This window comes from Anolis sagrei, chromosome 4, assembly GCF_037176765.1.
Source record: "Anolis sagrei isolate rAnoSag1 chromosome 4, rAnoSag1.mat, whole genome shotgun sequence".
Lineage (NCBI taxonomy): Eukaryota > Metazoa > Chordata > Lepidosauria > Squamata > Dactyloidae > Anolis > Anolis sagrei.
The window spans coordinates 89,139,387-89,158,318 of record NC_090024.1 but is presented as its reverse complement, the minus strand read 5'-3'; the positions used below and the strand labels follow the sequence as shown (position 1 = coordinate 89,158,318).

The window sequence follows — 18,932 nt, the reverse complement described above, 5'->3', positions numbered from 1 at the left end:
TTGCATGGGTGATTAGCATCTGGTTTGGTAATAATGTAGTAACCCTTTCTGTTCCAATTCAACCTTTGCTTGAGGAGCACTATCTTCCAGGGCCATGAGATTCTTCTATATGCTTTGGGTTGTCTATTGATCTTCTAAACTTCTGAAAGTTTCTTCCTCAAAAGAAAAGAAAGGCATCCCTCAAAGTACTAAATTGTGGCTTTAATTAGTTAGATAGCCTGATGTGTTTTGACCTGTCAAGGTTCCGAGGAAGGACAACACATTATTACATACATAACATCATAAATATTGAAACCATTACACTACATTCACATTGCCAATAATAATAATAATAATAATAATAATAATAATAATAATAGCTTTGAAAAAGGAGATGGAGGGCCTGGTTCTGGCAGCCCAAGAACAAGCCATTAGAATCAATGCCATCAAAGCCAGAATTGAAAAGTCGACAACAGATCTCAAGTGTAGACTCTGTGGGGAAGCAGATGAAACAGTAGATCACATCCTCAGCTGTGCAAGAAGATTGCACAGACAGACTACAAGCAGAGGCATAACACCGTTGCTCAGATGATTCATTGGAACTTATGCCACAAATACCATCTGCCTGTGACAAAGAACTGGTGGGGTCACAAGCTGGAAGAAGTTACAGAAAATGAACACGTCAAGCTGCTCTGGGACTTCCAGATTCAGACAGACAGAGTTTTGGAGCACAATACTCCTGACCTCACAAACGTGTTAAAAATACAAAGTATGGATTGTCGATGTTGCAATCCCAGGTGACAGCAGAATTGAAGAGAAACAACTGGAAAAGATGACACAATATGAGGATTTAAAGATCGAACTGCAAAGACTCTGGCACAAACCAGTAAAGATGGTCCCAGTGGTGATCGGCACACTGGGTGCAGTACCTAAAGACCTTGGTCTTCACTTAAACACAATTGGCGCTGACAAGATTACCATCTGCCAGCTGCAGAAGACCACCTTACTGGGATCTGTACGCATTATTCACCAATACATCACACAGTCCTAGACACTTGGGAAGTGTCCGATGTGTGATCCAATACAACAGCCAGCAGAGTGTCTGCTGTGGACTCATCTTGTTGTGATGATGATGATGATGATGATAATAATAATAATAATAATAATTCACTTTATTGATATTTTGCCCTTCTCCCCCAGGGGACTCAGAGCAGATTACAACATTTACATACATAGGCAAACATTCAATGTCTTTACAGTCACATGAGAAACACAAAAGGCAAGCCTCCTTTCATTTCCAGCTTCTGGAGTCATTGCTCATTTCTGGATCTGAGTTGTGCTTTTCTTCATTTTCAAGCCGAGGAGCCTGCATCGTCATTTCCTCAGCCAGCAAGATTTCTTGGAGAATTTCTTTGCCTTTTCCTGCCAAAGCGATACCTATTTATCTACTCATATTTTACAGGAGCCGTCTGTCTATTGAGGTGGACCCAAGTTTTTCCCATAGCTTGGTACAGGAGATGGGATCAAAAGCTGCTCTGAAGGCTACAAATGCAGCATAGAAAGAGGATGACCTGTGGGAGGAATATTTTTCTATGAGGTGTTGCAATATTATGTAATGGTGGATCGATGGTGGATCGTCCTTCCTTGAAACCGGCTTGCTCCTCTGCAAGCATGTTCTCTTGCTCCATCCAGTCCAGCAGTTTCCATTGAAGATGCCTTGCGTATAGTTTGCTGATAGTATTGAGGAGGCTGATGGGTCTATAGTTTGCAGGGTCATCCTGCTTACCTTTATTTTAGGGGACAATAATTGCCAGACCCTAAAAATTCATGTCAAACTTGGAAGTAGTTTTTGGTAAAAGTTATCCAACAAGGGAAGTGAGAAAGTGAGACGGTGGGTGTTTTACCTCTTCTGTCCACAGGGTGGTGTAGGACAGTGTACAATTGTCAAAGTATCTTCCTAAGGCAGTGGTTCTCAACCTTCCTAACAGAGTTCCTCAAGTTGTGGAGACCCCCAACCATAACATTATTTTCATTTTGCTACTATTATGAATTGTAATGTAAATATCCGATATGCAGGATGTATTTTCCTTCACAGGACCAAATTTGGTACAAACACCCGATACGCCCAAATTTGAATACTGGTGGGGTTGGGGGGAATTGATATTGTCATTTTGGAGTTGTCGTTGCTGGGATTTATAGTTCACCTTAACTCAAATCATCCCTGTGTGCCTTCCTTGGGCCATCCTCCTGTCATAAGGACAGGGACACTTATGCTGGGAAGAGGGTGAGACACATGGTGGCTGGAGCACTCCAGAGGGCTCTCAGCTGCTGTGTGCTTTAATAATAATAATAATAATAATAATAATAATAATAATAATAACTTTATTTATACCCGCCACCATCTCCCCAAGGGGACTCGTGGGGGCTTATATGAGGCCAAGCCCAGCAATACAATATTTCAATATACAACAGAACACTGCAATAAAATATAAAAAATAAAAATACAATACAAAAACCATTATAAATAATACATAAGACAAAGTAAATCGCAACATTTAAAACACAGAAATCAATCACAATGGGCAGGGCCGGTTCCAATAGATTAAAAAATTAAAACACTGGGTGAGACAGCAGTGTAATGTATCTGGACAGGGGATTTGGAGGATAAAGTCAAGTTTAATTGCACTAGCGTAAAATAAAATGCTCCCGAGGGCATTTTGCAAGAATTGGTCAGGTCATGGAATTATTGTTCATTCATTCATTGAAGGTACACTGGAACAGGCAAGTTTTCAAGCTCTTCCTGAAGACTGCCAGAATAGGGGGGCTTGTGTAATATCTCTGGGGAGTGAGTTCCAGAGCCGAGAGCCACCACAGAGAAGGCCCTCTCCCTTGTCCCCACAAGTCGCACTTGCGATTGGGGGGGGGGGGTGAGAGAAGGGCCTCTCCGGAAGATTGAAGAGATTGTGTAGGTTCGTAAATGGACCTTCCCCATACTTTTGGCATAAGGTCAAGATTGGCTGCTAGGTCCTTATGCCAAAAGGACAGGAAAAATGAGGAAGTCCAGAAAAAAGTGCCCGGGGAGTGTGTCTGGCCCATGGATCTTTGTTTGCCTATGCCTGATCTAGAGTCACAATTCTCTTCAGCTTGCTTAACTGTGATGAAGGATTAGAAACTGGATTAATAATGGCACTCCTTTTTCCTCCTTTCCGGTTTTCACTAATATTGAGGATGATTTATTTAACAAGAACAGTCAATCTAAGGATATTGGGATCAATTTTGCAGGCATATATTGAGGTAGTGAATGAACCTGACTTTCCAGACAAGTGTAACTGTATGCAGTATAAATTGGACCCCTACATCGCTTTCTTTCTTCTCTGGATTAAATTTCAATTTGTTCACTCTTGCCCATTGCTGGCACTAAAATTTACTCCTTGGAATTTGATGAAAAGAGTACAGATTGCTTTTAAAAAGCAATGTGATGCTGGAATGAATGAGCTTTGTTTTATGTTGTTAGAACATATCTCCCAAGCCCTGCAATAGTAGGACTGCTTCCGCTGCCTCCTACATATTTTTCCAATTTTCTAGATCTTCCTTCCAATGCTGAAGCAGCTTCAACCCATGATATTGCCAGACAGAGCTAACATGTTGTACAATATGATTCATAATTATTCAGAAAGCATTTCTACTCAGAGGCTTTCTTCCCTATTTTTGTCACCATTTCCTTGAAAATGCAAAATCTTGTAATTTCTCAAACTTTCCCCAATAAAGGCTCTTTGAAATCTGCTTTTAATCTTATCAAGTATGAGTTATTGAGATTGGGCAGGGCAGTTGTGAGGTTAGAGGGTTCCTATGACACATTTAAAGGCGTGTTTCCATTAAAAATAATTATTTTCCTGACTTCAGCTTCTTCTTAGAAGGACCTGCTTGTTGTTCATTGATTGCCCTTTCTGATATGATATGTAGTAAGAGATGTCACCATCACAGAATCTGTTTTCCTGGAATGATACAGGCTTGGCTTTCACAGACTGGCTAATGCTCACAAGCTTGAAATTAAGCACTAACTTAAAAATCAAACAGTTTTCTGTATATAGGCTTGTCATGTTGAATGTATGACAAGAGTCCTGTTGTATCATTATTTAGCCAGGCCCCTTCCACACTACCATATAATCCAAATTATCAAAGCCCTAGTCTTCAGTTAGGAAGACTCAACATAAACATTTGTGAGTAGGAACTATGGCACCTTGTCTCTCCTTCCTCACATTTTAGCTGCTGCAGCCCACCACTAAGGCTATTTACTGGCATGTGGAAAGTATGTGTGTTTGTGTCAGTGAAGATTTCTGTAGCTGGAAACTACAAAAATCAAAATTGAATTACATGTCAGTTGAAAACATATAGTTCAGTATAGGTTCGTGGCAAAATTAGGGCTTTTCTACATTAGTTTTAAAAAGCCCTCCATACTTATTAGTGCTGGTAGTCTCCATGATGCCCAATGACATTTGTTATATATCCAAATTTTTATGCTTTTCACCCAAGTTTTCTCTCCACTAAGCCAAGTTGGCACATACAGGAAAGTCTCAAGTACCTGAGGGCATTCTGGTTGGCTGGACAGCAGGATCAAATCCATTTTGTCAAGATCTGTGTTCACAATCATACTGCCACCATCATATTTTCCCTGCATTGATAAAAGTTGTACAGCGGGGCCAAAGTCATCTTGGCTTATCTGGAAAGGGGATGGGTCATTCATGTCACTGCTCGTCACCAGCCTCAATATTCCCTATGAGTATTGGATCATCATGGTTGCATTTGTTCAGGTGATAATGCATGATCAACAAAAAGGAGGGAGTACTCCTTGTTGATCCCATGGGCACACCATTATGACCTCAGTAGAGAGCTATGTTCTTGCAGGGAGATCCATGCCTGGTGAGGTCAAAGACAAGTGACATATGGACAAATGATTGGTCCAGTGGGGCCAAAGTAGTCTTGGCTTATCTGGACTATATGGATACCAACACCTAGCCACAAAAGGCTGGGCTTGATGCATGAAGGCACTATCATAGTCAATCCAAGGGAAAATGCCACAATGCCACACAGTGCTTCTGTTTCAGTGGAAGGGCCTTGAGTGCAAATGATCCCATGAAAAGTACCACCTTAAGAAGGATGTCTTAAATCTGCTCCAGTGGAAGGCTCTTGAAGGCACTGCCACCTTAAAGGATGCCTGTTTTAAAAAGCATGCTGATATCCTTGAAATGGGAGGAGTCATTGCCTTCCCATGTGATGGGAATTAAGCAGATGGTTGAGTTAGAAGCTGGAGGAGGTGATCTTTAGTGTGATAGGAGTAAGTAAATTCTTTGTCTTCTTTAAAGACAGAACCCCATGAAACTCCACCCTTTCTCCCACTTTTCCTCATTTCCTCTAGCTCCCTGTGATGAAGTTCTAAGTCTGTAACCTCAAGTTTACATGGAAGCTAAAGCCATCAAATTTGGAAAGATTTGGGACCTCATCCCATTTTGGCAGGAAGACAGAATCATCTTTGTGTGATGTTTCGTGGGGTTCTGTCTTTAAAGGAGAATTTACTCACCCTCACCACACAGGATCACCTCCTCCCCTTTCAAGCCCAACCATCCACTTAATTTCCCATCACACAGGCTGGCGATTGTCAGTTTTAAAACACGCCTTTCAATGGGATTTCCCCCTCTTCTCTTTGAATTCCTCCTCTTAACACCATTTCCATGATCTTTCCACGTTTGAATCCCTCCACTTTTAACACTCCTTTCAATGAGATCATTCCCTCTTCTCTTTCACTTGAGCAGACCAGAAGACTTTGACACCATGATCCCCCCCCCCCCCCATTTGAAACTCATTTAAATGGGATTGTTTCTTTGAATCCCTCTTCTAGAGGAGATCGGTACATTTTTGAAACACTTATTTCAATAGGACCCACACTGTCTTTAAACCACTAATGCACAGAAGGATGATGGACGGGCACTTCATAAAAAGGAGTGTAAATGGAGAAATCCCCCACTTCCTATTCCATGGACAGATACCCGTTTTTAGACGTTCCTATGTACATGAAATGGAGTGGAGTCTATTTGTGCCTGGCTTTGAAATTTTCTACACACTGTGGAGAAGGAGTCTCGTGAGAAACCACCGAAAGCAGTTCTGCATCATTTGATGGGCTCTGTGGGAGTCTGTCTTTGAACTGTCTTTGAAATGTGTAGAAATGGAGGAGGAAAACTGTTTGCCTTATTTGAAGGAAAATATGTTTAGGATGACAACATTGATGTGAAATATACTATTAATTATCTTGGAGAAATCATCTGAGAGAGGAAGATTTTCATCAATCTCTACCTTAAATTTGCCTCCTAAGTCTCCTAGTCACTGTGTATTTCTCAACCCGAGTTCTACCACTGCTACAGGTCCCATGCTATTTCTTTAAAAAATATTGAAGTCACTTTGAAATTCTATATGCATTATTGAAAGACATCTGCTACATTAGGAAACCTATGTTACGGGTGTGATTCACTTACAAAATGGCTCAACGTATTCTGAAATTACAAATCACAACTTGTTTGTATTTTGCCTACCAAATATTTTGCACCACATGTATATTCTTTGCCTCATTGATCTTGGATTCCTTGTTACAGTCACAGTAGCCTGACTGTTGCACAGATTCATTTGCATTTTCAGGATTACGTAATCAACATCCAGGAACTCAGAAGTGTAACAAGCTAGTCTTCATGCAAATATATATCTTTAAATATCAGTGCTCAGAAGGACTGCACCACTTCAGATACATGTGTTCAGCAGAGTTAGACTCTCCCATAGAATAAAGGTAAGTTTAATGTAGACTTTTTTCCTTGTGTTAAATGAGTGTGGTGTGGATGTATATGTATATGTGCTTGCATGTGTGAACAAACCTCAAATAAGGGACAGCTATTGGGCAGGATGTTAAAAAACGTAGAGATTTAGAAAAACAGTAGGGTATAGTGTTCATAATCAAGACTGACAATCAAAATATGGAAAATAACAAAGAATGATTGCAACATGAAAAGCACCAGCTGAAATGAACGAGTCTTTTGGGGGACTATATCAACCCACACATTGCAAACAATAACTTGTGGATTGTGATAATACATGAACATAGAATCTGTTGTGTTACATAAAAATATGGAAACGTAATGGTGCCATTGCTTTTCAGAATATTCAAGGGTACCTTCCAAATGTTTTTGAATTCCAAGAGTGTCTGATCATTTCCCATGGGAATGGAAGTGTTTGGTTCCTTATATACTTTATGGCTGGAATCACTGGGTTGCTGTGAGTTTTTTGGGCTGCATGGCCATGTTCCAGCAGCATTCTCTCCTAAAGTTTCACCTGCATCTGTGGCTGGCACCAACAGAGACTCTGAAGATGCCAGCCACAGATGCAGTCAAAACATTAGGCAAGATTGCTACTGGAGCATAGCCATACAGCCCGAAATACGCCAAGTGGCCAAGTAAAGAAGTCTCACCATGTAACTGTTGTGGGAAGTTCAAATGACGTATGGCTAATTCACAGTAGAAGCATTGCTTCCAGTTGGTAATCTGGAACAAGGGGAACAAGAATTTATTCCAGAGCTCTCAGGAGACTCCAGAGTAATACTGGTGTTTTGTAAATGTGGACAATTGGATTGGGCTAGATCAACTTGATCCAGTGTCCAAATGTTCAACAGACCTACTACAGTGTGTTGGCTAGAAGCAGCTTCGTTGATAAAGCCTTGCTAATGACCTCACTTCTGCTGTTCATATAGGTTGCTGCTCTGTTGTGAACACCAGAAACAATGCCATTAGCAAGCTTCTGCAAGGGAGATGCCTCTGACTGATGACACAGTAGCAGCATCTCCAGTACATTCTCAGCCCAGCCACACTAAAAAGTCACTGGAAATCCTACTGTGTTGCATCAAGGCATCTCCAGAGCACAACACTCCAGATTATTTTGCTCAGGGTGGCTCTCCAGATGTTATTGGGCTGTATTTGGCATTATCCCTTACTTTAGCTGGGCCTGATGGAAGTTGCAGTCTAACACTGGAGAGCACATGTTGCTCTCCATGCTCTGTGACATATATTGAAGTAAGTTTTCAATCAAGCAAACAATTTCTCTTTGACATCTTAAGCTGCTATGTTGTGCAGATCAAGGTTACATATATATTATGCAACAGTGTCCTTTGCTATGAGCACATAGGAAACTGAAGACATTATTACTCACACAATTTCCAAATCATGTGTTCAGCGGAGATCTTAGAAAGCTGAGTGGTTTCAATGATTTCCTAACTTCCAGAAAAAAATGTGTTACAAACATCACCTGGTTTGTGGATATATATGACACTGGGATTTGTTGCAACAGAGATAGTAATACGTTTTGTTAATTAGCCCATCAGCTAAACACTTGCAAGAGAGGTCAAACATGGAAAACCACAAGTTAAAAAAAAGCCTTTTAGTGCTGACATGTTGAAATATGAATCCCACCTCTATTTCTAATAGGCTAATTGGAGTGATAGTAACTACATATATAAAGGATAGTGAAAACCAAAATTATCCATTCTTAGGGGAAGAAAAGTTACCTTATATTTAGTCTTTCAACAGCAGGGTAAGTTTATCTTGTTCTACCCCATTCTCTGGGTAACTCTAACTTTACTCATAAATTTCAGGTCACTGTGGGAATTATAGATCAAAGAAGTAAATTTCCCCAGTGTTGTCTTTGTCTTTTGGTTGTATGCTCAGTCTGCTTAAAACAAGAGACAGTATAATCTGCATTTAAGGGTAACTATTCTGTAAGTGAATACTTTGAAGTATAAAGATTTTATTCAAAGTTGATTACAAGTCTCCTCACAGGGAATTCAGGTGTTGCTAGAGAAAATTATTCTCATTCAGCTCTGTTGCAGATGATGCTAAAACTGCTATGTAAGGATGGACTATACTAACGTAACACTATACAACTTATGACATTGTTTTGTGATGGATCAACACTATGATGAAATGTTATGACACTAACTGTATTAGTGATTAGTTTCCATTTATTATATATGTCAATCAAAACAGAGATGCATTGATATTTCCACAATTACATATTTATCTTTGGAATGGCATTTTATCTTAAACCATTATTGTGTTATTGGATGCAGTATTTTGATCCAAACACAGTGTTGTATTCATCTTTTGTCTGGTGTGCAGAAAATTATCATTGTGTATGTGCAGGAGAGTGGAAACATCTGTAGATGCTAGGATTCAAATAACGTAGAATTCTTTACCAGGAGACCTATTTTTCAATGTGATTTACTTCTGTATCAACTCATAACAACTACACAACAAAATCTCTGTTGCCACCTCTTTATTTTCAAGGTGGTTTACTTCTCTTAAAGATATGTTATTATGTTTTTGTTATTATCACAGGTATATTTGGCTACACCATGGGAACTCTTATTGATTCAAATAATAAATTTGCTGTGGATCTTTTAAAAATATTGATGAAAGACAATCATGAAGGAAACATCTTCTGCTCCCCACTGAGCATCTCAGCAGCTCTGAGCATGACCCTTATGGGTGCCAGAGGGAACACTGCTGAACAGATGGAAAAGGTAATCATCCAGTCAAGGGAAATCATGATACAGTCCACACATAATCCCACCTGTGGGGAAATCACTCAGAAATCCACCCCCCTCCCCCCATTTATAGCTGAAGCACAACAAATTTGAAATAAATCCCTTAGAATGTATGGAAATTTAGTATGTGAAAAAAATCAAACTTTTCACAACCCAAATTAAAAAAAGGATGGAAACAATTGCAGTTGGGATTCAAAAAAACTCAGGCTGGATCTACACTGACTTATATCCCAGGATCTGATCACATATTATCTTCTTATCCCAGATTATCTGGCAGTGTAGACTCATATAATCCAGTTAAAAGCAGATAATCTGGTCAGATCCTAGGATATAAGGCAGTGTAGATCCATTCTTGGAGAAATTCAAGCTCAGAAAAATTCAACCCCTTTTCCATGGGTTGTGAATGTCATGGGTCTGGGATGTATAAGAGGATGGTGATACATGTGCGGTTGGGGTCTAACAGGAGCTCAATCTCTAATCTCCAAGCACAGCAATGCAACACATTATAGTCATTTTCCATCTTGTGTTCTGACAAGCTTTGGAGTTCCTTGGAAATTTATTCTAGATTTCATGGAGGAAATTTATCATAGACCTCCATGAAGTAATGGGCGAGGTACTGAAGATGGCAGGAGAGTGTTCAAAGAACAGCACTATGTGTGCCAGAGGGCCAGTTCTGAACCCTTAAGATCACCTGCTAGTATATCAGAAGAAGCTCTTCCCATAGTTGATGTTGAACTAAGAGTCAAGCAGTAACCTGGTGGGCTTCTATACATGGGATGAAGGGGTGCAGCAAATGTCCATAGATTTCCCCCCAAAAAACCTTTGTCAATCATAGTTGCTTATTATAGCTAGAAGGGAGTTGGCTTCCATGATGTACTCTAAATTCACACAGAGCAGGAGTCGCCAATTTCTGAAGGGCATGCTGGTTGGGTATGGCAGGGTTTTTAGTACAATATTATGTATTTCTGGAATACATAAAATTTATTTGAACCTAATTACTGTAGCATCCTCTACATGATAATGTAATGTGTTCATGTTTTTCCCCACATAAAAAATGATATAAAGGAGAATGAAGGGTTTAACATTCTACATTTTCTGTTGCAGGTCCTTCACTTCATTGAAATCACTGGGTCTGGATGCTCTAAAGACATTCCTGTAAGAGTGATATAAGCCATAACCTAACACTTTCAACATCTTCAGTTTAGGAAGAGAAAATGCAGACCTAGACAGATTATTCTTTTGAAAGGGTAGAGATAACCCAAAACAGAAAATACTCCCTTTTTATGCTGTTTTTAAACAAAATCCAGTATAATAATTTTTAGGTGTTAAAATTAAAACGATTTACTACTTCTCTAAGAGCATTTTCTTGGAGCACTACATTACTCATTATATTTGATGTGTGTGCAAATGCAAGTGTATTTAAATTGTGCATAGACAATGGGAGGGCAATTGCCAGACCTCATGCAGACAGAATGGTGGTGATGCCTGCTGGCTGGATTATTATTAAAGCTGTAGTCCAAAGTCTATGCAATACTTCCAAACTCTTGATTTAATTTGGAGAATATGACAAACTACCTTCACAAGAAAGCAGATCTCCTGTTAAACAGTTTTTTCTCTTTGAAGGTTAGTGGGGCACAATGTGACAAACCTGGAGGACCCCACGAACAGTTCAAGGCACTTTTGTCTGCCATCAATGAACCTAACAAAGATTATGCTCTGAGTATTGCCAACAGGCTGTATGGATCAAACAATTATGAGTTCTTGCAGGTAAGAAATCAAACTCTCCATACTTCTTCACATATCAATCCTGTTTTGAATGGTGAACGGCATGGACCAGAAGGGTTTATAGTCAATGATCATGCCAACTTTGTCACAGTTGGTTCTGCTTATTTTAATAACACATTGCAAACTCACTAAAATTAATAGAACTTATGTTAGTCATGACTAACTATTTCATTGATTTCAGTTTGTTCATTCTAGCCATGACAAAATATAGATTCATTCAAGAAATAGTTACTTTAGTTGGATTGGAACCTTTATTATCTAATCACTCTTATTAGCAGTTTTGTTATGTGCCTTCAAATAATTTATCATTTATGGAGACTTTAATGATTTTCTTTGGCAGAATTTGCTCAGGCATAAATTGTACTATGCAGGAGTGAGGTTAAAGGAGAGCTTGGAAAAGTTGGAAAACTTCTGGTTTAGTTTAAACTCAACTGTTAAGACAATGAAAGGTGAAAATAAAGGAGCACATAAATAGATATTCCAGTTTATTGTGACTGTTTATTTATCGTGTCAGGGGCAACCAGACCATTGTATTACATTTCCAACAGAACAAAACAAACAAATTAAAAAAACAAAAAACAAAAACACAAAGTTTGCAAACTTGGTAGTTGATCAAATGTCCTTTGACCAGTATTGGGCCACTTGGAGTGCCTCTGGTGTTGCCGCAAGGAGGTCCTCCATTGTGCATGTAGCAGGGCTCAGGTTGCATTGCAGCAGGTGGTCAGTGGTTTGCTCTTCTCCACACTCGTGTGTTGTGGATTCGACTTTGTGGCCACATTTCTTAAGATTGGCTCTGCATCTCGTGACTGAAAAATAATTGTTACCTTATTATTTTTAATCCTGGACAGCAATACTTACATTGCACAAAGGAGCTATACCATGCTGAATTGGAAAGTGTTGACTTCAGGAATGCAACAGAAGAAGTTCGAAAGAAGATTAATTCTTGGGTTGAAAGCCAAACAGAGGGTAAGAGAGCATGTATTCATTCTCACTTAGCTTGAATTTGATCATTTTGGATGTGCCTCTCAAAACTGATATATTTTTAAAAATGAATGATTGAAAGTTTTCAGCTGTCTGATGATAATCTCTTCTCCTTAAATATATTTTCAAAAAGGTAAAATCAAGGATCTCTTTCCTAGTGGGACTATTTCCTCAGATGCTGCCTTGATCTTAGTGAATGCAATATACTTCAAAGGAAAGTGGAAGGTGTTGTTTGATAAAAAGAAAACATATGAAGAATTTTTTTGGACTAGCAAGGTATGATATTTCTAAAAGCTTGCACAGATAAGAATGTATAAATTATCTGTTCCACAATAATGAACGATCTCTTATACATATAGAATCAAGATTTAGCACATGAAACATTATATTATTTTTTTTATTTATAGCTCCCAGAACAGCTTGCCCAGTGTGGCCATTGGCTATGCTGACTGAAGTGATTGTAGGAGTTATAATGATGAGCCCAAATCCTGTTATTAGTTCCCAATGGAAGAAACTCATTCAATAATTAAGACTTATGGAAAGTTGAATTATCAAGTTCCCATTGATTTAGTGGGTTTGCTAAAGTTGGGACTAAAGACTAAATTTGGGCCCTCAAATGTTTCAAGATCAGCAACAATCAGTTCTGGGTTTCCCATTAGCCAGACAACAGGTAACTTTCTGATATGAAATCTTGTTGACACTGAAAATAATGTCAGCTCACTAAGTACAGTCAACACTTCATGTAGTGTATATAGCTACATTTCTATGGATTGGTTAAATGGTTAAATACTGCTTTATATATTACAGAATCAAAAGAAAAAAGTGCAAATGATGTTCCAAGAGGATGAATTTAATATGGCTGAAATAAATGATCCACTTTTGAAAATCCTTGAACTTCCTTATCAGGGTACACTAAATATGTTCATTCTTCTACCAGCTTGCAAAGAATCTTTAGACCAGGTATTTTTCTTTGATTTCTACAAATGTTAATAAAGTAAATGTTTTAAAATAATTCTGTAACGTTTTATGGTGGGTGTTCATATTGCTGATATTCAAAAGAATGGGAATAGTAAGGTTAATTGATGCAGTATGGCTCGAGAGCAGTACGTGTGAAAAAGATCTTGGAGTCCTTGTGGACAACAAGTTAATCATGAGCCAACAATGTCATGCAGCAGCAAAAAAGCCAAAGGGAATTTGGCCTGCATCAATAGGAATATAGTGCCTAGATCCAGGGAAGTCATGCTACCTCTCTATTCTGCATTGGTTAGACCACACTTGGAATACTGTGTCCAATTCTGAGCACCACAATTGAAGGGAGATGTTCACAAGCTGAAATGTGTCCAGAGGAGGCCAAATAAAATGATTAAGGGTCTGGAGAACAAGCCCTGTGAGGAGCTGCTTAAAGAGCTGGACATGTTAGCTGAAGAAGAGAAGGCTGTCAGGGGTGCTTTGAATGCAATTTTCCTGCTTCTTGGCAGGGGGTTGGACTGGATGGCCCATGAGGTCTCTTCCAATTCTATGATTCTATGATTCTTTGAATGAGCACCTGATCCCCCCACCCTTCCTTTAAAAATATTGTGTGATGTTTAAATTGTTATCTTTATTCAAAAATATTTAATATTTTTGTTTTAAATATGAGCGTGCTACAGGGTAATGTAATCAATCTTGAGTGCCAGCATCAATTAATGTTACATATATATTTATTGTTTATTTAAAATGCTTACTGAACTTTGATACTGCCTCAATTTCCATGTCTGAATTTTTATGTCAGATCACACTATAGTTTATTGACACAGGAATGAACTGAAGTGAACCTTTAACTCATCTGTCCCATCATCAGAATCCTCAATCATCATGGTCACAAAAATGCAAGAGAATTTTCTGTTTCACTTCTGATTGCTGTATTTCATCACATAATAGTTGCCATCACATAATAGTCATGCCTCCCTTTTGAGGAAGACAAAAATTGAATTTTGCTATTCCCCACATAATAGCAACACCCTTAGTTTACTCGCCTGGTTAAGTGAACTAAAGGTGTGGCTGGCATTTTGGTGCTGTATCAAAAGAGAATGTGGGCAGGTACAGGGTGAACCATTACCTGCCTACATGGCTGCAACTTCAAAGAGATGATCAAAGTGGTGTCAAAGAGAAGATCAAAGTGGATTCAATCAGTTCTTCGTGGAACTGCCACTTGAGCTGTCACTTGAGTCTTAATTTGGCCTTGCTCCTCCCTCCCTATATCTGAAAGAAGAATGAAGATGAACAATAACCTTGAGAAATGTTCCTTTAAATAACAAGTTGTTCTTCAAGCCCCTCTTTACTGTATCTATGAGGAAGAGCTCAAGACATGAGCCTCACTGAACAACCCTGCAGGCCAGATGCTCCAGGTTAACCAGTTAAGAAGTCAGTTTAAGCTCATGGGTTCTTCATCCTTGTTTTAAAGTTAGCTTGTTTGAAGCTAATCATAGTTCACTGTAGCTCAACCTGTTAGTCCCGATGTCATGACAAGTTGTGGTTAAGTGAAAGCATCTGAACCTCTCTGCCCAAGAAAGTTGAATGTGATAAGAGCACAAACTCTTTTACCTTAAAGTTGAATGTGATGAGTACAACACTCAGTGCAGCACAGTGCTTCTCATTTTGATCATGCTTAAAAAATAGCAAATGAATTTGGTAAAAATGATTAATCTCCTGGGGGGGGGGGGGCAATAATGATTTGGTATAATTAGGTGAGTGTATTCAATATTTTCTTTACTTCAATCATTCATACTTTTCCATAGAATAATTTCTAAGGAAGTGATGCTTCTTCGGATAAGTGGGTTTTTGTAGTGTTTCCCCTTAAGCTACATTTTTATTTTTATTTTAGGGAAATATGTTTTTTTTTAATAGTGCTCATCTTGCCATTATAGTTTTACTCTTTATTTTCATTGAATTGTTGCTATTGTTTTCACAGCTTGAAAGAGAACTCACGTATGCGAAGATGAAAGAATGGATGAGTTCAGCCAACATAAAGACACAAAAAATAAGAGTTCTCATACCAAAGTTCAAGCTGGAAGAAAAATATGAACTCAAACCAATTTTAGAAGCCATGGGAATGACTGATGTGTTTCTACAAGGAAAGGCTGACTTATCAGGAATGTCAAAAAACCAGAACCGTGATCTGGTTGTGTCCAAGGTCATTCATAAAGCTTATGTTGATGTCAATGAAGAGGGTACAGAAGCAGCTGCTGGTACTGGTGTAGAAGTGGTTCCAAAGCATGCAGTAATTCTTCCAGAGTTTAAAGCTGACCATCCCTTCATTTTCTTAATAGAAGACAGTGAAACTGAGAGCATCATGTTCATTGGCAGATGTTCCTCACCATGATGCTCATCAGATACATAAATCACAACAAGCAACTGTATCTTGGTGGTGGGCTGAGCATGTCAACAGTTCTGGAAGAAATAAATACTCCAAATTTAACATACATTTTGATTAATAAAGTAAAACTTAAAGAATCACAAAATCCTAATCTTGATCACTCTGATACATGTATAGGCAAATGCATCTTAACCTGATCTTAATTGGCTGACTGTCCTCTGCTTTTCTCTCCTCAAAAGGGAAATAATTTGTATAGTAGAGCCCCCCTCTCGGTACATCTGACTGAAATATCTCTATTAGATTAAGCCAGCTGGCATCTGCACTCAGCCAAACTACTTGTTCAGCCATGCTACAAGGATTGAATCTCACGATGGTTGCAGATTGGGCTGTTGCACAATGTGCTGGGAATTTCAACTCATGTGGGCTTAGCAAAGCCTTTGGGATGTAGGAGATCTTAGAGGCAGGGCCGTAGCCAGAAAAAAAAATTCAGGGAGGGTTGACATTTTTTTGGGGGGGGGGAGTTTTGAAAATGGGGGGGGGGGAGTTGAAACCTGCCTCCTAGCTCACGCTGAAGCAAAGAGCACAGCAGGGGCAGAGCAGCCTTCAATAGCCTGCAGCTCCGCACCTGTCAACCACCTCCACCAAGTCTGGCCTCCTTAATGAGAGCATTCAACACTTCGCTACATTCGCTATTGCTGCAAGTAATGACAGTGTTGGCTAAATTGTCAATATTTGCTTGAGATAGTGCTTGCAGTTCTGGAGGACTCTTAATTTTTTGCGTCTTATAGACTTAGCACAGGGATTTGGTCAACCAGTTAAAATTCATGAGTAAACCAGGTTTATTTTTTTTAACCTTAAAAATTTCGGGGGAGGGGGGGTTGAACCCCTAACCCCCCCCCCCTCGCTACAGGCCTGCTTAGAGGCCATATACTGGATTGAGCCATGGACTTGGCCTCTTTTTATGGTGGAACAGTGTGAACCCTACCACTCTCTTCTGAAACCTGTGCATTCCTGCCCACCTTGTAGTGCCAAGAAGATATTTTGACATCTCATTTTGGCATGTTTATCACCTTCCCTGGGGACTACCCATTCTTACAAATTGGTGGCTCTTAACTGAGCCTGGAACATGCAAATCCAGTAAGCAATTGAATAATACATGGAAGGCTAGTACTGTTTTTCTCTCTCTTTGTTTTTCTGTGTCTTTAAGCCATTTCTAACTTCTGGCAAGCCTAAAGCAAACCTATCACAAATCTTGGTAATTAAAGTGCAACCATTATGCACTAATTGTGTATTGTGAACAGGGCCCTGCTCTGGGATCTCTGCTAATATTCCTTCCATTATTGCTCCTCTGCCATAAAAACAAACAGTTGGCAGTAAAGTGTGAAGTTATTCTAGGTAGCAGCTGTTGAATCAGATAGATCCACTCTGCTTGTGTATGCACAAATTTTCAAAGTTATTTTCTCCTACAAGGAACATTATCTTGCGTATGTTTATGTGGTCCCCTACATTAACCGTCTCAGGAATGCTGCTGGAATTCTATTATCATGACTATCTTTTCCACATTCACAATTTTCTTCCTGTCTCCAATATTTTGTGTGTGGAATGTCTGCATGTCATAATTGTGGACAGTTTTTGGTGCAACAATCAGCTTCTATGGCTAAGTCAGTCAAGAACATGATGTACTTGTGAGTTTCCCCCCTTTTGACCCTGCTTCCTACCATAGGAAGAATAATGTCTCATTTCAGCACTACCTCAGAAGTCTAATTATCTGTTTTTCAACAGAAAGTAGTGGCAAAGCAGACCAAATAGTTGGTACAGAAAGTGTGGCTATAATAGCTAGGCAAAGTATAAGGTTGTGGAAGGCAATGAAGAAGACATAGTCCAACTCTTCTCTTTTGCTTCTTAGAGCAGAGTTGGACAGCTTCGTGACAGTGCATGTGTAGGGTGGTGGCAGAATTTTTGCTTCCATGATTCTGTATATGCAATATGCTACATTGCATATACAGAGGTAAAATAAGTCATGCACCATATAAGGGTGAAAAATAAACAGGTCACAACTTTCATTGGTTACAGCTAAGGAAGTGACTTTGCCCTGCATGGGTTCGGATCTAGGCATCAATCAATCAATCTGTTGACTGAAGCTCAATACTTCGGCCCACAGTGGAACCTAGAGATGACAATAAGGAAAAGCAGAGTGGATGACCCATGCAAATACCTCCTGCTGCTCGGGAATGCAGTGGATGTGCAAGCTCCTGACATGGCCCATCCCAAGAACGCACCTCTGAGTCCCCCTTTCTCATAATTGCCAAAGATACCTTGCTAATGGATGTCCCAGATCTAAAACCTACACCAACCACTACAAAAGACAATAAAAAAATTACTTTTACAGATCAGCATGTAACAAAAAATGTATTCATCAAGAAGCAAGTTTCTAAACATGGAGTTGTTATTCTCTTGGTTCTTTGAAAACAATGCTGTTGGTCAAAAATCTTGCAAGGCCATCTTTTATTAATAATTAAATTGATAATGAGATGGATAATCTCATTGATCTGGAAAATTCTGAAACTTCAAAAGATGAACAAACTCTGATAGAACTGTGCAGACAGGATAAACAAAAGCAGAATAATACATGTATTCAGGTCTGGGCAAATCAATATTAATATTACAAAATTGGCTGAAGAAAGTTGCAATAGGAGCATGAGGTTAAACATTAATTCCCCAGTGAACAGAAAACAGATGCATAACAGACTCTTAGAATTAAGTAAAACAGATAATTCCAATCCCTTATTAATAAATGTACACTCAATTAATAAGTGTATGCTCAAGAGGATTCCATGATGAAGGTGCAAGACTGGAGCAGATTCACACAATAGATTGACAATCTAAGAAACATGGAGATTTGCTCAAGTCTTTTAAATCACTAATACTCTTATTAAAATTGAAATCCCCACCCCCACCCCTGATTAATTAACTTTCTGTTCAAAATTATGTCATAGAATCTATCTGGTTGGAATCTTAAATCTAGAGAACATGTTGTCAGAGATTGCATTGGGAAATTTGATGTGATTTGTATTCCTTCAAATAATATTTTTGTTAACGCAATTGTGTGTGTGTGTGTGTATATATATATATATATATATATAGAGAGAGAGAGAGAGAGAGCACATTATTAGGAGAAAACCTATATGTACATACTTT

At 39.0% G+C, this 18,932-nt stretch overlaps 1 protein-coding gene across 1 annotated transcript; it reads left to right on the top strand.

The window, feature by feature from the left end:
• The first annotated feature begins 9,410 nt into the window (after positions 1-9,410).
• LOC132774537 (serpin B4-like) lies at positions 9,411-15,879 on the top strand. The gene is made up of 7 exons (XM_060774727.2): positions 9,411-9,589; positions 10,718-10,768; positions 11,237-11,380; positions 12,247-12,364; positions 12,513-12,655; positions 13,187-13,339; positions 15,330-15,879. Exons 1-7 carry the CDS (start codon positions 9,422-9,424, stop codon positions 15,738-15,740), a joined length of 1,188 nt encoding a protein of 395 aa, XP_060630710.2. The 5' UTR covers positions 9,411-9,421; the 3' UTR covers positions 15,741-15,879.
• Positions 15,880-18,932: the final 3,053 nt, after the last annotated feature.

Bases quoted from the DNA above. Each gene is read 5' to 3' on its own strand.
- LOC132774537 (XM_060774727.2), top strand. From the start codon at position 9,422: ATGGGAACTCTTATTGATTCAAATAATAAATTTGCTGTGGATCTTTTA. The intron at 11,381-12,246 runs GTAAGAAATCAA...AATCCTGGACAG, and splicing joins ACAATTATGAGTTCTTGCAG to CAATACTTACATTGCACAAA. The intron at 12,656-13,186 runs GTATGATATTTC...TATATATTACAG, and splicing joins AATTTTTTTGGACTAGCAAG to AATCAAAAGAAAAAAGTGCA.